The 26,494-nt window shown below is 45.1% G+C and overlaps 2 protein-coding genes across 2 annotated transcripts in view; one reads left to right on the top strand and one right to left on the bottom strand.

Annotated features, from left to right (window-relative positions):
• The window catches only part of LOC119453798 (N-fatty-acyl-amino acid synthase/hydrolase PM20D1), a 62,501-nt gene extending 56,659 nt beyond the window's left edge, over positions 1-5,842 (top strand). Inside the window, exon 11 of the mRNA XM_037715847.2 lies at positions 2-5,842. Within this exon, the coding sequence (XP_037571775.1) occupies positions 2-228 (227 nt within the window). The 3' untranslated portion in view covers positions 229-5,842. The remainder of the gene's footprint in view (position 1) is intronic.
• On the bottom strand, positions 5,654-7,180 carry LOC119454485 (tigger transposable element-derived protein 4). Its single transcript, XM_037716401.1, has one exon. The coding sequence runs from the start codon at positions 7,178-7,180 to the stop codon at positions 5,654-5,656; it is 1,527 nt and encodes a 508-aa protein (XP_037572329.1).
• Positions 7,181-26,494: the final 19,314 nt, after the last annotated feature.

Consider the following 26,494-nt stretch of genomic DNA (forward strand, 5'->3'; position numbering starts at 1 on the left):
GCCATGTCAGTGGGAAACACGGACACGCGGCACTACCTGAACCTTACCCGCAACGTCTACCGGTTCTCGCCAGCGCACCTCACACCGCAAGAGGCCCTTCGCCGTTTCCATGGTGACAACGAGCGTATCTCGCGCCCCAACTATGAGCGCCTCGTCAATTTTTATCGGCTCGTTATGCGTTACGCTGATCACGCTGGCATTTCACCGCAGTCACGTGACGAGCTATAGGCTGCCGAGCCTGCTTTAGCCTTCGTGTGGGCAAAGTGTGCAGCATTGACTCGTGCAAGTTGGCCTATGTGTAAGATCAGAATGAGTGAAATGCAATGATTTTAGCAGTCGGCATTCAGAAACACAATGCAACATACATTGTTGTGTCGTGAAACTCTCCTGCGAATGGTTTCAGAGTGCATGCGTTGCTTTTGCACAATTGCAATAACTCTCTGCACATAGCGCACATGGAAAGTTCCAGTTTGTTCTGTGCATGAATTATTGCATTTCACTTGTGTTTGGTTGTACACCGCTGCAATATTGAACAACGTTGCACGAGTGTCAGCATTGTGTGGAAAACTGTGGCGGGAAATTGCAGTCAAGCTCGGAAAGTTCACTTGCAATGCATGTCGGTATATTTTAGCACAAGCATTCTTCATTATGGTACGAATCACTAAACAACGTGATATATTTTAGCTATATAGTATGAGTGCGCGTGTCACAAATGTTGTGCTGCAGCATTCCCGTTCGATTTTTCATAATCACTTTGTCAGCGGATCTGGGAAAGGAAGCAAGAAGCGACAGCATCCACAAATGTGGCATAGGTGAAGCCTGTATTTGGGACAGCCCACCAGAGGGCGGTCGTGGTCATCCATATGTGCAATTGCTAATTTTTGCCCGTTCGGCCATTGCGCTTGCATCATACGGTGCTGACTGGATCACTGATACGCAGTCACGCAATATTATTACATTTACACGCGCTGTATAAGTGCAATAAGACATGGTACACACTCATGTGCAAAGTGTTCGGAATTTTACACAAATATTTAATGCGTTGATACTCTGGAAGTCATGCTGGCAAATTTTCCAGTGCTTGTAGCTATTGTTTTCTTATTGTAATTTTTTAAAAGTTTTTCAAGCCTCAAACAACGCAGAGATATGCAGTAAGTTACAGAGAGCAAGGTTGTGCATGTGGTGGGTTTTTTTTTCCCGCGTGATGAAGTTAGATGAAGTGTGAAAAAGAGTGAGACAATATTGTGCAGCATAGTCAGTCACCAAACAGCCCAAATAAAGGGACACTAGCAAGAAATGCTAAGTCATTTTAGACTGCAAGGGTATTCTTTCCAGACTTTATTCAGATTTCTTTGTTTGGGGGAAAAAGAAAGTTTGCTTTTAATGAAGAAAGTGCAGGCCAATATTCGCTTTATTGCATTTTGCGCCTAAACTGCAACGCTAGTGATATCAGTGTAACGTTGCAAACTTCATATAGCATTTTCATGCAACTAAACCCATTTTTATGCTGTAAAAGTTGCCAAGTCGAGTGTTGGCTTAGACTGGAGTCGACTGTAGCATCTCTTTATTGACAAATGATTATCCCTGAGCAGGCACTTGCAAAAACCATAATGTCATGCAATTCTCGCAAGGTAATCTCAAAGCAGCATTGGCACCTGCCTTCCTTATTTGCTTTCTTTCGGCATTACTTAGCCTGCATACACAATTAGGCTGACCGATTTGGCATTACTGAGGCATAGCTTGCCGATACAGCTTGACTTGGCATTTTTCTTTGGTGTCTCTGAGTAGTGAGGGCTGCTTCGGTCTGCATCTCAGGGACATAGCATATGATATGTGTCACAGTGGATTGTCATATATTTGCGCATGTATAGAAATAGTTTTAGCGTCTTGCATACACTATATATATTGTTACGCTGCCTCAGGCACAGCTGCCTGCCAGCTTTTCGCCTGCTATTTAAGCCGCATCAGATGCATGTAAAGCTTAAATTACCACAGTCAGTGTTAGTGGTGAAATGGAGGTGGTAGGCTAAAACTATCTAACGAAATATAAGGGCCTGAAGTAGCTGTTAGTTTCAACCCTGTTTGATGGTCACATTGAGCTATCTGCACCAACTTGAATGCACACCAATAGCAGATGGTAATTAATTCATTAGGTTGACGGCCAGCAGCCGTTCTCGAATGTCCTTAGCATTCATTCAGTACAAGAAAGAGGTGGAAATATTAGATTGCCCATTTCTCGTTTCTTCCTGGGGTGCCTATGAAGTTGTCATCTTTCTGTGTGATCCTACTTATTTTGACTGCGGGATAAGCCCACATGGGGTTGGGCTTGCTTTTAGTTTTTTTATGTGGTGTAGCTTAGTTTTTTATTCATTGATGAGTTGTTGAGAACAGCATGTGACATTGTACATGCTTGCAACCCTCTATGTAAATGTCCAGCTTTCTTGCATGTCCTGGCATAAAGAAAACTGAAGCGTATGGCATTTTGAACGTGTAACCTAGCCGTGTTAGTGTGACCTGATTCTAGATTCCTTTTTAATGCACCTTTATGTACTGTTGTCCATTGTTCATGCTTGCCCTCCAACAAGTGAGTCACAAGAGAAAAATATTGGTACTCAGGATGCAATTGTATTTACAGTGGTCATTTACGGGGGACCCACTTTCAGGGTGAACTCGATGTTCAAAGTTACTCAGGCGGATGTTGTGAGAGAGAGACTCGTAGATTGGTGCACCACTCACCAGCAATATTTCCATGCTATATTTACATCTTGCACGTGAAATTTCATGTGAAGACGTTCAACAACATTAGTCCTAATGGAAGAATTAAGGAGGATTAGTGAATGGCTACCTTTGTCACATAATGTCATTCCGGAAATCGCGTGAAGGTGAAAATGCTGCTGAAAGTCTCATTATAGTCTAATCCCACTACAACGATTTGGACTGCACCAAAATGTACAATATAGAGAATAATTTTTTTTTGTGGGTGTTAGCTGTGCTGGAACTGCCCGCTAAAACAAATCTTTTATTGTTTCTTGTGCGAAGATATCTCAAGTGTCTAGATTCAAGTTAAAAATCATTGAAAGATGGAGAAGACTTACGTCAAGCCTCTACGTGCAACAGCCGAAATATTCGCACCTCACTAGGAGAGTTGGAGGCTGAGAGTTCAGTCCATGTGCCGGGCATGACACAGTTGAAGCATTTTTTTACCCAGCGACAAAGATTCAGTTCGGCTATGCATTCACACAATCCTGCCAGGTGCAGTGCTTCTGAATACAGTACAGTGCTCAATTCCCAGACACCACCGACTGACTGTAATGGGAACAGAACGCAAAGAAATGCTGGCTCACTCAGATTTAGGTACACATTACGGAACCCCTGTTGGTCAGAATTAGACCAACGCCCTTCACTACACCATTTCTCAGCGCCCTTCCTTTTGTTTGGGATGCAAGCTAAATCAGTCAACAAATCAAAGTTGATAATGCCATGAAAAGTGCCGCGGCATCACTGTGAAACTTGGTAGAGTGCTGGGCCGACCAGGCACGAAGGAAATGGCACGTACAAAATCCTGCATATGTCCTTTGCATCTCTTACTAGCACTCTACTAATTTGCCGGCAATGAAATAACGAGCCCAACTGTCCGTCCTAGTGCCATGGCGACTGCGTCTTTAAACAAAAGCGATGTGCAAGATTTGATGCCTCAAAATGCTGGTAACGCAAAACCGGTAGTAGCATTTTTGACACGCTGGAGTGAAGTTTCAGTTGCGGATAGCTCAGCAAAGCAATTGCTAATTAAATAACTGCAATACTAGGCAATTTATAACCTCAATAATGTTTTATTGTTTTTATGATACCAATGGTCACAAATGAAGGTGACCAAATTGTTGAAATTTTTGATGAGGAGGAATGGGGGGGGGGGGGGGGGGGTGTGCTGGCTTTGCGGGTTTGAAAGGCGTGCCTAGATATGCAGGATGTGTGCTCGTTTACCCCTCTCATCTTTGATGCATTCATCATACTATAGCATCTTTCTGGGCACAAAAACACTGTCGCAATGCAGTAAGCCACAGAGTGCAAATTGATGCTGTCAAAAGCAAGCGGGAAGGAAAGGAGTCAAGGCCAGTTAATATCAAAACGAAGCTTATTCACCCGCTATCATGCTTAATCTACTATCGCTGTACAGTGCATCTGTCTGGCTCTTTTGTCATGCTCTTGGCAGCAGGTGGTTTGTGAACAACAGTTTTATTGCGACAGCAATTATACGGACACTCCAAGCGCATTTCTGCCGTCGTTGTCACCGTGAGGTTCTGTATAAAGTCCAAGGGCGATAAAATCGTCGCCGTGTGCCGTATTCTGTATGTGTGAGTGAAAGCATGTGAGGGTGAGTCGGCGATCACGGCTCTATCTCACACATGCAAGAGAGCGAAGCAGGAGGGAAGCGCGCAGTCTTCAGTCGCATGCAACGTTCCGGAGGCAGGGTTGGGGGGGGAGGGGGGGGTTTAATCTGTGCCGCCTGAGCGACCGCAGGCGCGCGCCGGGCTGTGAGGCTCCGGGGAGAGGGCGGGAGAAGGCCGCGTACTACGCCGCGCACTCCCACACGAGCGGCTGTATCTTGAGAGCCATCTGCAGCAGGGGCAGTGTCCTTCCCTGCGCTGTGTTTTTGCAGCTTAGTTCGCGTTGATGCAAGCGGTGGGCCGAAGCTCAATTTGCTTGCTGCTGCTGCCGTGCCAGCGTTTTGACAGTGAGTTTCCATGATCATCGAGTGAGATGCTTGTTAATTTAGTTAGTATGCCTATGTTTACAAGTTTATACAGCCGATAAAAACTACTATCCTTACTTCATATAGCTGCCCGCTAGTTTGCTATTGCAAACGATGCTTCGCCTTTCGGACGAAACTGCGGCTTTTTTCATTGTTGCTAGGGTCTGGGAAATTCATTGTAGCAGAAATCGGCTACAGTTGGCCGGGTGCAACCAACTGGCACAGGTTTTGAAGGAGCCCAAGGCTACTCTCCTATAAAGACTGCTGCTCCTAGGAGCATATCAAAGTTGACACTGTGTTGTGCAGCTCTGCGGGTCACACCTTGGGCCATCATGGTTTTCATGATAAATTTGTGCAGCTGTCTTCCCTAAGCCTTTGCAGCACTTGAGCATCTTAATATTGTGCGTACAGCGATTCCTTCTTAGGAGGCTTGCGAATGGACATGTATCTGTGGGATGACTAAGTTCAGATTAAGGCTATGGGCTGCTCACCTAATCTGGTTGCGACTAAGGAATAATCGAGCCCCCTGGTTTCGCTGATTTTTCTAGCTCAAGTGCAATGACGTGTTTTTGTCTGTCAAGGTGCGTGCTTCGATGTACAACTGCTGTTCCGGTGGTCAGGTGTAGCTGTGATTGCACCAACACACTGAAACGAAATGCGAATGCAAGAAAAACTAGATGCATTTTTCACACTGGTGGAGTTCATTCGCACAGGTGCTCAGTTTTGGGTCTGGAGAACGTTTTGTGCCCAGTTGTGTACCAATCACAGATGCCATTGTGATACAGTAAAACCTCGTTAATTCGGATCTCAAGGGAGTGAAAAAAATGTCCGAATTATCCGAATGTCGAATTATCGAATGAATAACAAAAAACGGCACATTTTCAATTCTTTTATTGTGCACCTTTACTTTGTGAAGAAGTCAGTGATGCTCGTTTGTTTTTTCGCGGCCAGCTGGGCGGAAAGCACTAGCTTGCGGGCATGCAACAATCCCTCCAGCGCGAGGGTATTGCCTGGAACATCGTAGCAGAACTCCTCTAGAACAGCGAGAGCGTCCGCGGCTTCTTTCGCAGTACGACGCACAGGGCGTAGCTCACCGCACGGGTCGTCCTCATCGGACGCCTCATCCGCCGCACCGAGTGCTCCGCTGATGATGTCATCGTCTGTTAACTGGCCAGCGAGGGCAACGCCGTCATCAATCGCAACGTAATCCGCAAGCTGAACTTTGGAGGGAAGCAGGCCAGCGAATGCGATATCGTCCCCCTCTTCTTCTTGCACTGCGGGCTGCGGGCTTTCACAAGTCTCGGGCCGCACAAATCCACTGTGTTTAAAACAGTTCGCCACCACTTCTGCCGGCGTGTTTGTCCACACGTGCGCCAAAATATGGATCGCACTCAAAAGAGTGATGTTGTACTGCTGCTCCCGGTCCATGCAGAGAAGCATGCGCTCCAACACTTGAGTGCGATACCGTTTCTTAACATACTGGATGATTCCCTGATCCATCGGCTGCAGAGCTGCCGTGGTGTTGGGAGGAAGGAACACAAGCCTTATTGCCTCCAGATTTGAAATGTTGCAGTGTGCGCTGCAATTGTCTACTACGAGCAGCACCTTGCGTTTCTTGGCGCTGAAGCGTCGGTCCAGATCTTGCAGCCAGGTACGAAAGATTTTCGACGTCATCCACGCTTTCCGATTGGCCCGGTATTCGACAGGGAGGTGTTTGTTGTTGTAAAAACATCTCAGTTTCAGCGCCTTCCCGATGACGAGAAGTGGAAGGCGCTCCGTGCCCGTCATGTTTGCAGCCAGCAGTACCGTCACCCGCTCCTTGCTCCTTTTGCCGCCAGTGCAAGGGTCCCCTTTAAACGTAATTGTCTTATCTGGCAGCGCTTTAAAAAAGAGTGCCGTCTCGTCAGCGTTGCAGACGTCGTTCGGGTCGTAGGCTGCCACGTGCTCTTTAAGTTGCACGTTTTGCCAATCTTTGACGACTTGTTCGTCCACCTCGCCCCTCTCCCCGCATACGGTCTTAAACACAAGACCATGCCGGTCTTTAAAATGCGCAAGCCAGCCCTCTGACACCTTGAACGAATCGATAATATTCATCCGGAGGGCATACCTCTCTGCTTGCGCGCAGATAAGGGGCCCGCTCAACGGCAGCTTCGAGTCACGTGCGGCAGCTATCCACTGCAACAATGCTTCCTCCAATTGTGGGTGGGCTGCCGTTCGTAAACGCTTCCGACCGGCGTGGACCTTCTCGCCCTGAAAAGCTTCCATTATTTGGGCTTCGTTCTTCACGTACGTCGACAGGGTGCTTCTTTTCACGTCGAACTGTCGCATCACTTGTTCTCTGGAAGCGCCGTCCTTCAGTGCTTTTAGTATTTTTACTTTCGTCGCCAAGTCCTTGGCCGCGTACTTCGCGCGTTTAGCCGGTTGCGCCATTGTGGCAGACAGCACCTCGCGCAGCGAGTCACCGACACGACACAACGTACCTCGTTGAAAAACACACACACACGCACAACCACGCCCGTCCGCACGCTATCCGAGGCCTCGTTTATTGTCCGCCGATCCCGTCAACCGTTTCCAGCTAGGCAGATGACAGTAACGATGCGTGCTCCGAAACCCAATGTACAGCGGCGCCCCCTTTTGAAAGAAAAAGCGGTTCTTGAAGGCCTCCGCGAATAGTTCCGGCAGCGCCGTTGCTGCGGATCTCATCTCTGAGGCCACGGGTTTCCAGCGGCCTGACCCTTGTTGGCAGTAGCGATGCGCGCTCCGGAAACTCCTTTCAGTTGTACACCAGCGCCGTCCTCGGCTTGCCTCCAGTCCGAATAAACCGGTGCGCGTGCAATTTTGCGCCGAATTAACGAAAGTTTTGTTGCATAGGGCTATGTACATTTTTGAAGGGAGGGAATGGGCATGCCGAATTTCCGAATTAACGGGGGCCGAATTAACGAGATTCTACTGTAGTTCATAGGATGCCTGATTCTCACAGGCCTGGTCACAATTCAAAGTCACAAGTGAAAAATTTTGTGCTTCAACACTTTCGTGCTTTTTGCTCTGGTGCGAGCTTACTTCTGTGTCTTCTTCAGCTGGCAAATTATTTTTGTGAATTTAGTGATTAATATAGACGAATATGGAAATTGAAAAGAAATTAGGGCTACTGCTTAATGGATGTTCCAGAGGTGAAGCAAGGTTTACATTGAATGGTAGGGCATCACATAGGATAGGCATATTGCTGATGTGAAATTGTGGGTGCTCTCATGCTGCCTCATCACTCAGCGGCTAACTCTTCCATTGAGCACCAGGTGGCACAGGGGCGCAAACGCTATTCTGCGCTTCAAATCGGACATTTTGGTGGCTTTGGAAGTTAAATAAAGGTCGGTGGTCTGATTGGCATTGTCGGCACAGAGTAAAACCATAGTTTGAACCTCTTTCAAAGCAAGAGAAGCACAGAGCAAAATTAGTTTTGAATAAAGACTTTGAATAAAAACGTACCGGAGCAAATATTCACAACAGGATGAGGCATGCGTCTGCTGCAGCAAGAATCCGGAGACAACCCGGCACATCCTAGTGGAAGTGAGACCCATCGGTGAAGTCCACCTTCCAGATGCACTGGGAATTAAAGCCGATGGGTGTTTAGAGCAATGGTGGCAAGAAAAGAGGTAAGCAAGAGACGTTTGGAGTATTGATGGCAAAAAACGAGGGAAGAAATTGGTATGACTGGTTCCGTTACAGGCATAGGTAACTGTACAAGTTATATATAGAACATTTCAGGAAGAGAGAAACCATTAAAATGTAGGCAAAATGCTAGAACGATAAGCATGTATAGCATACTGATTAGGCCAAGCAGGCTAGTTGACTATTTGTCACATGTGATCTGAAATCACGTTCACATTGAAATAGTCACAGGCTTGGTGGCTATTTGTAGCTATCCTGATTCAAAGAAATGCCATTAATAATTGCCACCATCAGGGCAGCCATATTCTCATGTGGAGTCTCGGAAAATCCAAGAGATCAGTATTGATTTGAGATCCTCCAATGGTAATCCCCCTTGGCAGGTCATAGAGCTTTTTTGGCCGGACCTTAGAAAAATAGTGGTTAGAATGACCTGTATAAAAAGAATGTAAAGTTCCCATTAAATAGTAATTTTGAACCGCTGCGGCGACTAAGCTGCTCTGGCAATCTGCTGTGCATGAGCAACAAGCCACTTCCTGTAAACTAAACCCCCAAAAAACCTCTCATTTCACTTTTTAGCGTTAAGGACCTGTGTCACAGTAAATTCTGTGTCTGCGTCGGCACCGGCATCCTGTGAGCAATAATTGCCGTATACATTTAGGTATATATATATATGCCATGCCTTGCTATATGACATGCGGTATATACGAGTTATACTGCCACACCATTCTGTCACTAAGTTGCTCATACCTTGTCTTACATTCTTGATGAAGTTATTCCTCGGAATTTTGAGAATGGCAGCCCACAAACAAATGTCATGAAATAAAACATCGACAGCGCATGCCTTTTATGTTAAATCTTGTCAGACTGAAATATTAAAAGTGTGAAACAATAATAGACACCTGAAAATGACGAAATTTTTTTGCCACGGCTGTGCACAATCTCTGGTATCGGCCATGCGAGAGGCCACGTTTCTACCAGAAAGCTTGCCTTCGTGCATAGCGTTCGCCGCCAGTGTTTGCAGGTAATCATTGCGGTTACATAAGCTACTGTTGCCGGAAAGCGTGAGAAGCAGTCGGGCATGTTTGAATGCTATCGTGTTCCACTCTTAAAGGCGAAACTGAAGCGTCTTCCAAATTTTCTTACAAATGGATAATGTTTAACATCAATTCAATATTCTAAAGATGTTGTTCATGGGTTCGACGGCTGGCTGCAGCAGCCGTTTTGTGATGGGGGCAGAATGGAAAAAAACCTGAGGGTGTTATACAGTATAGACCACTTATAACGTAACCGCTTATAGTGCGGGACCGGATATAGTGCGGTCTTTTCAGACTCCCGTTAATTTTCCCATAGCACTCCATGTATACACGTATCGCTTATAGTGCAGTTGCGGGAAACGAAATACCGGTTACAGTGCGGCTGCCTGGGAGTACGGAAGTCAGCGGAGACGGCGAACGCTCTCCTCGAACGGGCGCCCCCGAGGAAGAAAGAGAGACAAAGTGGAGGAGAAGGGCACGTGGTGCGAACGAACAGCCATTGAGGCTGAAACCAGACGGGAGTACGAAAGGAGCGGTTAGGCGGGTCCGCATAACACCAGTTTCCCACACGGACGTCACTGAACGGGCCGCTCTCATTGGTCTCCTCCGCACGTGGTTCGGTTGCCGCCGCAGTTTGCCACTGCTTGATCTCGACCTCGTGCTTTTGATGTCTTCGTACGCTCTACCAGGCGCCAGGAAACGGCAAGCCGTTTCACTCGAAACGAAGGTGAACATCGTGAAGGAAATTGAAAATGGTGTGAAAAAAGCTGCTGTGGCTGCAAAATATGGCATCGCGGACACCACCGTATTGGCGATCTAGAAGAATCGCGATAAGGTGCGACAGCAGTTGGACACGAATGCTGCGTCGTCATCCAGAAAAAGAATTTGCGCTGCAAAATACAAAGACTGCCTTGTTCCGATGGTTCAAGGAAATACGCGCACAGAACATGCCGATAAGTGGTCCTGTTTTCCAAACAAAGGGGAAGTGTTTCGCCAATCTTTTTGGGCTCACTGAACGGTTGGATACAGCGGTTTAAGGACCGTCACGGGATAACATGCAGAGTCGTGTTTGGCGAAAGTGGAGAAGTCGACGACACCACCGTACAAGCCTGGCTGAACATCAACCTGGAAACAATGTTCACAGCACATTCGGACCGCGATATGTACAACGCTGACGAAGCTGGGCTATTTTATAACCTGCTTCCGAATCGCACACTGGCTATGAAAGGCGAGCCCTGCTCTGGCCGCAAGGCCTCTAAAGAGCACATCACGGTGTTATTCTGTGCAAACATGGACGGGTCAGACAAGCGCCGCTTGTTCGTCATGGGGAGTACGCATGGCCACGTTGCTTTCGGAAAATGGATTATCTTCCAGTGATGTACAAAGCAAACAGCAAGCTTGGATGACCCAAGACTTGTTCATTGGATGGCTCCAGAAATTTGATGATGAAATGGTTGCACAGAAGCGGCGTGTCGTCCTCATTTTGGACAACTGCACAGCCGACAACGTGCAGCCGAAGCTCCTCGCCATAAACTTGAAGTTGCTTCCGGCAAATTCTACTGCGAAGAGCCAGCCGTTGGACCAAGGCGTTATCGCTACAGTGAAGGCGCTTTACAAGACGGGCATATGCGAGAAAGTTGTGGCATTTGCAACGAAAGGAACCCCTCAAAATAAATTTGAGAGCTGCCATAGACGTGGTCACTGCATCTTGGTGGCAAGTTAAACCATCGACGATTAAGAAGTGCTTTGAGAAGGCTTGTTTCGTCCGTGATCGCGGCACCGATGCACCCGCTGACGACGACAATGAGCGTGGACGAAGTATGGTCCGACTTAGTTCGGAACAACGTGCTCTCTGAAAACGACACTTTCGGAGATTTTTTGGGAGCCATCAATGATGACGCGGATGTCTGCGAGCAGGCGATGACCGATGAAGACATCGTCGCAACGGTGTGGGGGAACCAGGACGAGGCTGCACTAAAGCCCGTGCCCGATGAGTATGACATCGACATCCCGGACGTTTCGTGCAAGGACGCACTTGATTACTTAAGCAAACTGAAAGTATTTTGCGCCGTGAATAACCTCAGTGAAGAGGCACTCAAATGCCTAAGCGCCGTAGAAGATGAAGTAGTTGGCAAGGCCATTGAGAAGCAATGCGAGAGCAAAATAACAGCATTTTTTAGCTCGGAATGAGAATTAAAAGTACCTGTTTAATCTTGAGTGCGAGTCGTGAAATATCATGGCACGCATAACGAGCGAGGGTCACGAAACTGCCAACGCCGCCCAACACTCGCTTCACGATAACGGCAGTAAACGAAACTTCAGGGAGCGGGCGGCGCCCGCACGGCACGGTAAAGGGCGCACTCGGAGACCGTGGAATGTGAGGGAGGAGGGCGGCAGGGAAGCGGATTTCGCCTCGGCAACTCCGCCGCTTCGGTGGCTCCCCTCGCCCTCCCTCGTAGCTGCCTTACTTTCGACTGTCACCGTGCGCGCCCGCAGGCCGGCTCGGTGCCAGCTCCCCGAAGTTTCATTTTCTGCCGTCATCGGGAAGCGGGCGTTTGCCGGCGTGGGCAGTTTCATTGGCCGGCCTGAGACAACGCCACTGCTTCCCTCTGCGCCGTAGCCTCAGCGTGTAAGGTCAACACGTGACTAGAAAGTAGAGGAAGCAAAAAGGAGAAAGAAGGGTTCACTGCCATTTTCTACTCGTGGCTATGGTAGCGTGGCTGAGACATCTGCACGTACACGCATGTTCCGGCGCAACGCAGAATCAGCGACCTTGCCATTTGAGAGAGGGTGAAATTTCCGCTGCGTTTCCTTTTTTTTTTTTTTGTTCGCGTGCAGCATTGAGGGGTCACTCCTAAGCTTTTACTCTATGGCGGTGCCGGAGCAATGCCGGTCGGAGGCGCCGCTGCGTGAATTGTTCTGAATTAACAAGATTCGACTGTAAATTGAATGCAAACGTTCTAGCCGCATTCCTCGACAGTTGCATACGCATGGCGGCTCGGTCCACATGTTTTGCATATGTGCGGGCCTTGAAAATTGTTGCTTTGGTTATAGTGCGGTACCGCTTATAGTGTGAATATTCGCGACTCCGGCGACTTACGTTATAAGTGGTCTACACTGTAATAGAAAAAACTGTAATTGTATCAAATGCAAGTATTCGAGAACGTCTTTAGAATACCGAATTGAATGTCAGATATTCTGCATTTGTAAGAAAAAATAAAATAGGAGGTTTTGTGGGGTTTATGTTGCAGGATAGGGCCTGTTTATCATTAGATGTATCCAATGCTATAAACAGCTGGATGTCAGCTAGACTGAGAAGCTTGTAAACGAGGAATGAAATAAATTAGGAACATAACAGGCACATCATGGAATTTACAGGGATGAAGGAAAAGGAACAAATTACTATTGTACGAATTCAAACGAGAGTGATCAACCCATATTCATGTTCGATCTATTTAGGTTCTGAACCTTTTACTGCAAGAAAAGTGTACAAAAGTCGCACGATTAATTTTTTTCTTGTTTCGGATACACTTTAATCCTACTTAATCATTAATAATAAAGAATAAACAATGCTTGTTTATTCTACAAAAAAATATAATAGCCCGCAGACTTAATTGCAATGTTCAAAACATGTTCCCATTGGTAACCCGCCGGGGTGGCTCAGTCAGCTAAGGCGTTGTGCTGCTGAGCACGAGATCGAATCGCGGCCGCGGCGGCTGCATTTCGATGGAGGCGAAATGCAAAAAAACGCCCGTGTGCTTGCGTTGTAGTGCACGTTAAAGAACCCCAGGTGGTCAAAATTAATCCGGAGCCCTCCACTACGGCGTGCCTCATAATCGGAACTGGTTTTGGCACGTAAAACCCCAGAAAGAAGAATGTTCCCTTTGGTATTGGAAGCAGGAGAGCGTTCAACACCCCATTTTGTGTAGCAATTGCCGGCTCGCAGTCCCTCTGGCTGAGGAGTACTGTTGCAGTCAAGAGTCTGTGCAGCTGTGGTTTTCTGTTGCCGCCTGCTAGGTACTTCGAATGCTCTGTGTCACAATATATATTCTGTACCCGCTGTTTGTTAGGCTTACGTTCACATCACACTGCACTGGGCTGCGTTTTGGTGTCCATGAAATTGTTATACAAGCCAGTAACATTCGGTATACAGTCAAACCTCAGTATAACGAACCTCCATTTAACGAAGTTCGCGGTTTAATGAATTACTTTTATTTCCTCATCTTAGTTACATTAGATTAACGAAACCTCAATATCATGAAGTTTTTCGCTAAAAGTGCAACTTCATTGTGTCGAGGTTTGACTGTATGTTATATACCCAGCAATATTTTTTCATTATTTTTGTCTCGGTTGTCTCAGAGGGTGCGCTGTTGCACTTTGTCACGATGCTTTTCTGCTGTGCCTTCCAGCTTTGTATAGTTCTTATTACTGAATATCTTGTGTTCTACATTATTTAGTTGGTATCTACATTTACCATTTGCATATCATGTTGAATTTTCATGCTCATGGCTTTGGTATTTGCACTCTGTCTGTCTTTTGCTCGCTCTGGCTATAGACCATGTAGGCTGGAGCATGTAAAAATAAATAAGTACAGTTCCTACGTAGGGCATTACAGCAATGACTGTTTCCATTTAATAAAATAGGAGAACAAAACATTTTTGTGGCCTATATTTGTAGCAGTGGCATACACCAGAAATTGTATAATTGCTTGTTTGCACTTGAATTGATAAAGAGTCCCGATATTTTTAATTACTGACTTGAGTGCATAAATTGCGATCGTAAGAGTGAATTCACTCTGCACTTAAGGCATGTATGCATTCAGTAGGGGTCCTGAATTTAGCGCAGGTTGCAAAATTAGTCCCCAAAATCAGTGACTCAATAGCTGGGTTTTTGAGATATTTTGTCAACGCTGCCCAAGGAGGGTTTGCGAGAAAATGACCAGTGAAATGCCAGAGCATTTCACTACAAGTTTGGAAATGCCATCTTGAAACTGGGGCTACTCTTCATAGTTGCACACAATGCAGATGCCATGAGCACTGACAGCCTTCATAATCTCCAGTTGCTATGCGCACTTTAGTCATTAATGAAATAGGCAATCCGCCTTTTTCACGGCGCGACGGCGCATGCGCCCTGCCCTAGCGGATTAGTCGCAAAACGTTTTGGAAGGGACGCGCGCGTGGCTGCGCGGCCCTGTCTCAAGGAAAGATCCCCCGGGAAAAAAAAAAGCCGCTTGAACGCGCGCTACTGCAAACACTCGTGCCGTGTACCGCGTTGAAACTCCACTGGTACCGCGACGTCGACGCGGTGCCGAAAACGTTCGCAGCGTAACTGCAACTCCAATTTAAAACAGAAAGCGACCAGTGTGTCCTCCGGACCACTCCGGATGCACCCTGAGCCACGTAGTTGCCGCCTTTCATTGATGGCTGGCAAATTTCACGGAAAACCCCTGCGTTACACTTGGGTGACTCTTAAAATCATCACGTTGCTGGCGAAGTCTTCTTGCAGAGTGGGCCCTCCCTTGCTGGTGGCGGCAGCGCGCGCCTGAGTTCACGTACTCGTTTAAGGCGCGGTAATACTGGGTCGATATGAGACCGTCAAGACGTTCACGCCAACGAGTGGCCTGGGTCGCTGAGACCATCTTATCATACCAGGCCGACAACGACGCAGCCGACGAGCACGAGTTGTACTGTGACGGGCTTTCTTGTCGACGGCACCGACAAAATCAGCGTGCCGACCATCGTTCGACCGAACCCCGCGCGACCGGCCGTCGAACCGACAACGCAATATATCCACAGCGTCTTCGATTGCATATATGATCGTATAACATACACATATGTATATATAATTAGTCAAAGATGCCTTATATATACGGAGTTGAAATGCACAAGCTTCATCCCTCCCATGCCGAGAACATGAAGTGTGAGCCAATGTTGATCATGTTCAGCGATGGTTAGGCCAGGCGCCGTTGAGTTCTTGCACCTGCTACCGGCGCACCTGAACTGAAATGTAAGCAGTTAGGCTGAAGGAAACTGAATTTATTGTTCGTTTCTGGCCTTACTGATTTGAAATTAACGTCTCTTCACTTCACACGGCGCGTACACAGTGAGCAGCAAGCGGCGACAGAGCGCTAGCTGTGCGAACACCTTTACGTCACCGTACCACGTAGGCGGCCACTCGCTTTCGCTACGTAGATGGGTGGGTTTGTACGTGTTGTTATACTGACAAAGATATGTATGTTTTGCTACATTTTAACATTATTTCATACCAGCGATGTACCTTCGCTCCAATATTTGACGCTAACAACGATCTGTGGCTGTATATGTCAATGTAAACAAGCTTCACAGCTTTGATTAATCCAACGTGGAAGGCTTCGCTCAAAGACTTCTTGAATATGCTAAATTTCCAAAGAATGTGTAAAAAGAATACAAAAAGCGAGCTCCAAGTGCAGAGATCAGCGACATGTGCCTCTATTGGCCGCACTGCATGCACAACAGTGCACTCAGGCCTGCTCACCCAGCAGTCGGTGAGTGCTACATTGCGTCCAGGAATGACATGCTAGCCCGGAGAAGCCATTAATAATTATTCGCGATCCACGAAACGCACAACCGACATGCACTCAACATGGGCGCAGGTGCAAAAATCAGCCGCCGAAATCCCCGGCACCCTACCAAAACGTTTCCAGCAGCGTGCGGCAGAGGGCAGCACAGGAACATGAAAAAGGCAGATTCATTAAATTTTAGCTAAAACTAACTTAGCCACTGGTGCAGTTGCCAATTGATGGTTCTGCTGTAAATTTAGGCCATCATAAAGATAACTAGTTAGGAAATTTGCAGGTGCAAGTTGGAATACACAAGTTGGAATACGCTAGCGCAAGACGGGGGTAATTGGAGATCGCAGGGAGAGGCCTTCGTCCTGCAGTGGACATAAAATATCGGCTGATGATGATGATGAAAGATAACTATCCATCTGTAATCCCCTGAATTAACATTTAGAGACAGTCATCATTGCGTCCACATGTCTGCAGGCATTGAAAGACCATTCCATCAAATATTTGATGGAAAGACCAGTGGGCATGGTAGCAGCAGACACGGCAACATGCTGAGCAATCCTTTTTGCTTTGCGCTGCAGGTCTTTCTCGGAGCTCTGCTGACGCCGCCTGATCTTCATCAAACGACACGTGGCGACCATTTTCAAGAATTTGATGCTGTATCAGTGACACTGCTCTACGACGGTGTCATCCCAGGACAGGATCATCCTTGGCTATCAGCGACTATACCTTTGACGACATCGGCGACGTCATGTCACGTGGCACTTCCAACGACTATAAGACTACCGCCGGAGCCATTCTTCGCCAGTGGGCATGGTAGCAGCAGACACGGCAACATGCTGAGCAATCCTTTTTGCTTTGCGCTGCAGGTCTTTCTCGGAGCTCTGCTGACGCCGCCTGATCTTCATCAAACGACACGTGGCGACCATTTTCAAGAATTTGATGCTGTATCAGTGACACTGCTCTACGACGGTGTCATCCCAGGACAGGATCATCCTTGGCTATCAGCGACTATACCTTTGACGACATCGGCGACGTCATGTCACGTGGCACTTCCAACGACTATAAGACTACCGCCGGAGCCATTCTTCGCCAGTGGGCATGGTAGCAGCAGACACGGCAACATGCTGAGCAATCCTTTTTGCTTTGCGCTGCAGGTTAGTGATTTTAAATCTGAACATTGTTACCGAAGTGACGACCGTTTTTTAGTGCTGCTGCCCTGCCCACTAGGTGTTCAGAGCCTTCTGTCTTCTGTCTTTTCATTATCAAAAGATCTGTTGTGTTGCGGCGATATTGAATCAAATCCTGGTCCGACAGAAAAAGAGATGCTAGTGGAATTACTATCTGGCCAGAGCAAGATGAATTCAACAATGGAGTGCCTGCAGGTATCCCAGAACAAGATAGAGGACAAACTTTCCTCTTTAACTGAGCGGATTGACGGTATTGAGAGACAGTTATCCAGCCTGAAAGTCTTAGCCACGAAGGTACAAGATATGGAAGCCGCAATATCAGAACTTCAGGGGCAGCTCACTTCAGTTAGGAACCAGATGGACGACTTGGAAAACAGAGGCAGGAGAAATAACCTGATCATTTATGGTATAGAGGAAGATAGCATGGAGTCTGGTCAGGAACTGGAAATGAAAGTAACCGATGAAGTTTTTCAGAAAAAAATTGGTTTAACGGTGAGTGGCGTCGAAAGATGCCATAGACTGGGTAAAAAGCAAGCAGGCAGGGTGCGACCAGTTATTTTGAAACTCCTCGACTTTCGTGAAAAAATGTCAATATTACGATCATGTCATAAGCTCAAAGGCTCAGGAATATCGATAGCCGAGGACTATTCAAAGCGAGTTCGGGAAATACGCAAACAACTCTGGAAAAGTTGTGAGAAAGAGAGAGCAGATGGAGCCAAGGTAAAACTAACTTTCGACAAACTAAGCATTGATAGCGTCCTATTTGGTTGGGACGAATCAAAGGGTTCTCGCTACAGGCTTAAAAGAAAATCAAACTGACTTTCGACTAAGACATCCCGGACCCTGAAAGTATTAAATGTCAATTGTAGGAGTATACTCAACAAGACCACTCAGTTGGAGGCTCTTCTGCTCTTGCACAACCCGGATATAGCAGTCTTGACTGAGACCTGGCTAAATGACACTGTGTTTGACAGTGAGTTCGTTCCCACCGGCTACAGTTCGTATCGAAAAGACCGTGATACTAGAGGTGGGGGTGTTAGCATACTTTTTAAATCATCCTTGCGAATTTTTTTAATGCCTGAAATACCCAATGTAGAGTGTATTTTCTGTACAGCTTACTATGCAAATATTAGGTATGTTATTGCGGCAATATACCGACCCCCTAATTCTACCATTGCCGTATTTGATGAGCTGAGGCAATATCTGTGTACGAATGTAAAACCTGGTAATCGCATTATATTATCAGGAGATTTTAATTTGCCTAATGTAGACTGGGTAACATTCTCACTTAAAAAACATGACCCTCTAGGGGAAGCTATGCTGGACATTGCTTTTTCCTTTGACTTATTGCAAATTGTGGAACAAAGCACACGAATTCAAGGCAGTTCTCAGTCAGTGCTCGACCTTTTTTTTGTCAGCGGATCAATTAGCGCCAAAACTAATTGCGAGATAGTACCTGGCATATCGGATCACGAGGCTGTACTACTCACCGTTGCAGACGCCGTGTTAGAAAAGAAATCTGAATGTTCATCTTACCGAAATTTCTCTCGAGCCGATGATGTATCAATTATTGATATACTTTCGCTTAATTTTGACGACTTTTCGAGTAGCGCGGAAGACGTAGTGTCGCTGTGGTGCAGGTTTAAAAAAATAGTAAAAGAGTGCATTGATCGCTTTGTGCCGTTGTCGATTAAAAAGAAAAATCGCAATAATCCGTGGATCTCCCGCGAGACATTGCGGCTCCAAAGGAAACTGAAACGTGTAAAGAAAAAATTAAAAATTGAAAACGAGCAGTCGGTAAAACAAAAGATCGACGCCATTTCCTCTCAGCTTAAAAGTCAAGTACATGCCGATAAACAACGCTACTATGGTGAATCGCTGCCAACTTTCATAACCACGGCTCCAGAGAAATTTTGGCGTTCTATTTCTCCGACCTCCAAGGAATGTGTTGTATTTCATGTTGATGGTAAGGCAGTTCACGAAAGCAATGAAATAGCAAATGCGTTTAATAAACACTTCAAGTCCGTCTATACAAGTGATAATGATGTAATGCCGCCTTTCGAAATGTCTGTGCCGCCTATATCCGATGTCCAAATAAGCGAACCAGGTATACTAAACATGCTCTTACAACTGAACATTAAAAAATCTTCTGGCCCGGACAACATTCCAAACGCATTTTTAAAACGGTATGCAGAATGGGCATCTAAGTACTTGCACGTTCTGTTCACAAGGTCATTGTGCGAGGGACAAGTACCGAGTGACTGGAGGACGGCCAGAGTGAAGCCACTACATAAAACAGGAAAAAAGCACTGCATTCAAAACTACCGTCCAATTTCTTTAACATCTACGGTATGTAAACTTTTGGAACACATAATCCATAATCATATCTCAGAATTCTTGGATAACAATAATATACTAACAAAGCATCAACACGGATTCAGAAAAGGCTACTCTACAATTACCCAATTGGTTTTAACAGTGCACGACTTTGCGAAAGCAATTAACAATGGGAAACAAATAGATGCTATTTTCATGGATTTTTCAAAGGCTTTCGACAAGGTCTCTCACAAAAAACTACTTTACAAATTGAGCAAGATACTGAAAAACTCCCGACTAATTAATTGGCTCACAGCATACCTTGATGGCAGAGAACAATTTGTTGTTTTTAATAATAATTCTTCTCAACGACTTCCGGTAGACTCTGGTGTTCCGCAGGGCTCGGTCCTTGGACCTCTCTTGTTCCTTTTATTTATTAATGATATGCTGCATGGTATTCCAGTTATGGTTAAGCTTTATGCTGATGACTGTGTATTGTACTCAGAAATAGACAATATTACGGACCAGGAGTTGCTGAACAATGCTTTTCGACAAATTGTCGACTGGTGCGATGCCTGGCAAATGTCGATTAATTACGATAAAACTGTTTTTATGTCCATTTCACATAAGAAGCATAAACTAACGTTTCCGTACGGTATTAATAACATCATTCTTTCCGAAGTAACACATTATAAGTATCTTGGACTCTGGATCACAAATGACCTCACTTGGACTAAGCACCGTGAATATGTAATAGCTAATGCTAACCGCAAGCTCTTTTTTTTAAGGAGGGCCTTGAAACTTTCTACTCCCACTGTACGCCTACTGGCATATAAAGCTATAATTCTGCCGATGCTAGACTATGCATGTGTAATTTGGGACCCTTTTACTAAAACTGGCACTAACAAGATAGAAATGGTGCAAAGAAAAGCAGCTCGTTTTATTTATAACAGCTTCGGACGCACTTCAGTAACAGACCTCTTAACAAAAGCAAACCTGCCACCATTAATTCAAAGAAACCGTCTATCACGACTAAAATTCCTTTTTCAGCTCATCAATGGTCATTATAAGACAGATCTCACGGGAATAATTACTTTTTCATCGGGTTATGCTACTAGGCAACGACATAGCCGAACAATAACCCCATTTATTACGCGTAATAATTGTTTTAAGTATTCTTTCTTCCCACGAACAGTCGTTGAATGGAATCACCTAACCAATGACCAAGTTTTAAAATCATCACTTTCGGCATTTGTTTCAAGTATTGAGTAAAAATTTGTTATCTTGCTGTGTTACTGCTATGTTTCAAGCTCTGTTGACCTGATTTGTATTGTGTTCGTTGCCTATGCTATAGTGTTCTTTACATATGTATTGTTTCCCACCCTGCTAAAATCCCCACTGGGGATTGCAGTATTGATAAAAAAAAAAAAAAATTTGATGAAATGCTTTGCTATATGTTGTTTTTGAACTTTCTAGGGACATATGTACAAAGGTTATTTTTGTAAAGCAGCACTGATTTATATTTCAGTGCTTACCAAATGGTATGTGCAACTATGGAAGGCCTGGCATTTATCTGATATCTTCTGGACTTCAAATGCCTCATTTGATTTTGTGTTTGGTGCAGAATGCCTTAGTGTGACCTTTAAAAATAAAAGACAATCTGTAACACGATTTCGGGGCATGCAAATAAAACGCTTTTATATGTGTGGGCTTTCTTGGTGTGCTGTATTCTGGAGCGGGCAGCTCTCATGGGTAGCTGTGCCATGCTCCTGAAACTGTGGCTTGTATGCTGTACGTTTGGTCCTCAACAGGTATGCGAATAAATGATGCAGGCTGCTGTTCTTGCTTCTCACAACAACCAACTATCGTCTCAAGTATTTCAGACTCTTGGTAGGACTCTTGGTAGATCAAAACAGAGCCATACAATATGGGTTCTCATATCTAAGCTGTTCTATGCATATATTAAATAAAAAAAAAATTGTCCTCTAGTTACGGTGTCAAACAATGCCTTGAAGCACATCCTGACATCATCCTAAAATGCTGCTCCAATTATGTACCTGGTATGTTCTCAGTATTTACTTGAGACGGGAAAAATGGACTTGATCAGGAGCCTTTTAGGATTAGTGCAGGATGTCCTCAGGATGTACGCATGTCCTGATGCCAAGATCCCAGAGACTTACTGAAGATGCCTTTGCGTTGTCTGGGCAACCACATCCAGGTAACGTTATAACAATGAATGTGTGACGACTGTGTGACTGTGTCATGTGATCCGAGAGTCGGATGACATAGCTGGAATTCCGATCGAGAAGGCGTGACGACAGCAACATGACAATGTCGCATAAAGAAGCTGGAATGACAATAACACGCACGGCCAAGACAACATTCTGACCGTGAGCATGACAGACAGAGCTAATATACTTTTTAACTACTTTACAGCACATAATTTAATCTACGAATTGTAGCTAGTGAGTATACAAAGCATATCGACTTGGAACAAGTTTGCAGGACTACGCTAGTTTCGAGATAATTTTCAAAGTGTCCAAGGAAATGCATTGGCATTCCAGTTAGTTTGTGCTTCAATGCATGGAACAGCGTTTTCTTAAAAATTTAGTTAAACAACAGTGCATTTTTGCCGCACGTTTGACCGCATATCTCGAAACCGTTGCCATCTTCAGAATTGCATACTCGCCAGCTAAAATTTGTAAATAAAGTCATGTGCAGTAAAGCAATTAATAAAAAGTGAATTAGCATAAATGTGTAAAATATTCACTTAAGCAGTTTGATTTTTCGTAGAAGTAATGGGCCACCTCATCAAGCAATTTAGAACAAGGGTTAAAATTGTGCTATCTGCCACAGGCAATTTTTTTAAATTTTGGTTCAGTTAAAAAAAAAAAAAAACGCCTGTAGAATGAGAACATACTGTAATAACGTATGTTCTCATTCTACAGGTCTTTCTTTTTTAACTGAACCACATTTAAAAAAATTGGCTGTGGCACATGGACAAGCGCAATGGGCCAGTCATATCACTGCTTCAAACCATTAAGTTAAGCTGCTTTCTATCCTCTTCAATCACGGTATACAATTTGTGGACGTGACTTATTTTTGCGATTTTCGTGCAGTTGTGGCAAGGAATAAGCCAAAAAAATTAAGCTTAGGGTAAATTGAACATTCTGTTTACCTCGGGTACCCTCATTTCACTTCTGAGGGAAATCTAGCGCTACCGAAGATCGCTTCAGAGAGGGCACTACAGCGTTTGACGGTAGATGTGACGTGCGACATTTCTGTAGAACTTGCAAAAGAATGTTTGCCTTTCTAGTAATGCTTGCAACTAATAATTGCTCAAGTAATTCGCACTAGTGATACAATTCTTTTTTATGAAGAAGTGTATCATTACTGAGTGCACAATAATTAGATACTTAATTACTCTGTAATTAGGGTGACTCATCATAAAATGCTGAATGAGTCGTTCTACCACCTTGACTTTCTCTTATTGGAGTCTGCAGCACCTTGGCCTGAAATTATAAATTTCATACATTTATCGACAGTCAATCATAATTCGTGGCTGAAAGGGCTGTCACATAGAAAGCAGCTTAATAATGTAACGGTTTGAAGTAGTGATATGACTGGCCCATTGCGCTTGTCCAATTTTAGTCACAATTTAATTGAATGTGCTGTTACCAATAAGCTGAACCACAGCCACTTGATGAAACGCACGAAGTGTGGCCTGCCACGATGCGCGGTGAAGTATAGGAGGAGCAGTGAAGCGAAAGTTGACATTTGCCGCCGCTTTTTCAGAGGTGGCGCTACTGGTGCGGGACTGCTCTCCCTCCGGGAAGACGCTGCGGGCGAGATTTCGCATCTTGGTTGCACGCCTTTCGTCTGCACACGTGGTATTGTAAATGTGTCGAGGTCCTTGACGTGTTGCATGTGGCACTATCCCGCGCAACTGTTGCGTGCCACTGTGTGTTACCAACGCAAGAAAACAACCATTAATCCGGTACCTTGAGTTTCCATGCGACGTAGAACGCCGTAAAACATGGCTGAATAACATTTGCTGACAGGGACAAGTGGCAAAGGAAGCATTTGGGAGCCAAGTGACACGTTTTTAATTGGTGTAATCGCCTCACTTCATCCAAGGGCCACAATGAGGAACTGTGTAAGGCGTTTCTAAGCAAATTGTTACAGCCGCTACTGGCGAACTCGACCGGGGACCTGAATGCAACTGTGTGCGGAGCGGTTAAAACTCGCCTATACAAGTCTCCGTCACGGAAGGTAGTACGATTTCAAAGCTGTTGAACGAAGTGCTTTTCTGAGGCTTCACATCGTGTAAATAAATAAAATAACAATTGACACAGCCTCCCTCAATCTTTTTTTCTTCTTTTCACCATTGCCAATTGCTCTATTCACGTTGAACAACGTTTTTTCACTGCATCGTCTTTACATAAATATATGCTACACATCGTCAATGTGGCTGAACGTTGTAAACTGCCATCTACCCCATTTTTCTAGAAAGGTGAAACTAACGAAATCTAGCAAAAAATAGTTATACAAGCCTATGTCATTATGCACGCATTTGTAAGAAGTTTAATATTACAGGGTTCTTTTTTCTTTTTTTTTTCTTACCATTGCAAGTGCTCTATTCATGCTGAACAACTTTTTTTCACTCCATTGTCTTTACATAAGTGTGCCACACGCCGGCAATGTGGCTGAATGCATGATCCGTTAAACTGCTATCTGCCCCATTTTTCTAGAAAGGTGAAACTAAAGAAATCTAGCAGAAAATATTTATAAAAAACTATTTCATTCTGCACGCATTTGTAAAAACTTTCATTTAACTTTTTTTTTTTTCTTTAACCAGCAAACAAGCAAGGCAAGTAAATCAGTACACTTAACAAAAGCCCCCACTGTACCAGCAGCACTGCCTTTCGATAAAGAACTCGCCAGTTCTGTTGAACGATGGTCATAAGGCTCGAAACCAGCGGCAGAGGTACGCCGTCCAGGCCTGTGAGCCTGTTAGCGGCCCAATTACCGACTCCAGGGTATATTGATATTGTTGCAGGCAGCGTTAAGATTCTATTTTATACTTTGAAAACCGAAAGCACAACCCTCGCGTCAATAAAATGTAAACGCAAAGCATGCAGACGCCGCCAAAGAAACGCTCCCACCCGCGCGCCTGGATGGATGGATGGATGAGGCTGAACCCTTTAAATCGGGCGGTGGCACACGCCACCTAGCCGTGACTATTAACATATTTTGTGCTTTGTGGAGGGTGAAATTTCGCCCCTGCCTTGATTTTAGCCACCAATCAGATAACCTCCGTTTGGTTATTTCTACCCGCTTAAAGTCTATTTTGCCTCCATTGTCCCTAAAAGCCAATGCTTTGAAAAAATCAGCCCCGTTGCTTTGCACTGTAGGGTTAAGCCCTTTACAGAAAAGTGTAATGTGTTCAGCCGTTTCCTCTTCGTCTCCACACGCCCCACACAACGTGTCTATCTATACCTTGGTACTTGACTCGGGACTATTTGAAGAATTATCAGGCATTGCCTGGGATATTATTGGCCTTAGTGAGGTTAGAAGGACTGGTGAGGCTTACACAGTGCTGACTAACGGCCACGTCCTCTGCTACAGAAGTATTCCAGATAAGAGAGAATCCGGGGTAGGATTTCTAGTCCATAACAACATAGCAGGCAACATTGATGAATTCTACAGCATTAATGAGAGTGTAGCAGTCGTCGTAATAAAGCTGAATAGCAGGTACAAATTGAAGGTAGTACAAGCCTACGCCCCAACCTCTAGTCACGATGATGAAGAAATAGAATAGTTTTATGAAATGTTGAATTATCAATGAGAAAGGTGCAAACTCAGTATACTGTAGTCATGGGCGACTTCAATGCAAAAGTGGGCAAAAAGCAGGTTGGTGAGCAAGCAATTGGCAACTACGGCATCGATTCTAGGAAAGCAAGAGGAGAGATGTTAGCAGAATTCGCGGAAAGGAATAGGCTCCGAATAATGAATACCTTTTTCAGGAAGCGCAGCAACAGGAAGTGGACCTGGAAAAGCCCTAATGGAGAAACGGAATGAAATAGATTTCATACTCTCTGCCGATCCAAGCATAGTGCAGGATGTAGAAGTGCTAGGTAAGGTAAAGTGCAGTGACCATAGGTTAGTCAGGTCTAGGATTTCTCTCAATTTGAAGAGAGAAAGAGTGAAATTAGTCAAGAGGAAACAGGCTAACCTAGAGGCAGTAAGGGTAAAAGCAGACCAATTCAAGCTGGTGCTCGCAAGCAAATATGCAGCTTTAGAAAAGGAAGATAAAGACAACATAGAGGTAATGAATGAAACCGTAACTAGGTTGGTCTCAGAAGCAGCAATTGAAGTAGGAGGTAAGGCACCAAGGCAACCAGTAGGTAAGCTCTCCCGAGAAACAAAGGACCTAATAAAGAAATGACAAAACATGAAAATGTCCAACTCAAGAGATCAGATAGAATTCGCTGAACTGTCAAAACTGATCAACAAGAAGAAAGTAAGGCATATTCGAAATTATAACGTGGGAAAGATTGGGGAAGCCGTAAAATATGGACGCAGCAATAAATCAATAAAAAGAAAGCTTGGCATAGGCCAAGGCAAGATGTATGCACTGAAAGATAAACGTGGTAATATCATTAGCTATTTGGATGGTAAAAGCAGTGCAAGAATTCTATACTGACCTGTACAGTGCCCAAAACAGCCAAGCTACATTCATTCGAAATAGTGATGAACCGGATACAGAGGCTCCTCCTATAACTGGCGACGAAGTTAGAAGGGCCTTGAAAGACATGACCAGGGGAAAAGCTGCTGGAGAAGATGGAATAACAGTAGATTTAATCAAAGATGGAGGAGATATCATGCTTGAAAAGCTTGCGGCCCTTTATACGCAATGCGTCACAATTTCAAGTGTACCAGAGAGATGGAAGGACGCCAACATTATACTGATCCATAAGAAGGGAGATGT

Source organism: Dermacentor silvarum, chromosome 5 (genome assembly GCF_013339745.2).
Source record: "Dermacentor silvarum isolate Dsil-2018 chromosome 5, BIME_Dsil_1.4, whole genome shotgun sequence".
NCBI classification, from domain to species: domain Eukaryota; kingdom Metazoa; phylum Arthropoda; class Arachnida; order Ixodida; family Ixodidae; genus Dermacentor; species Dermacentor silvarum.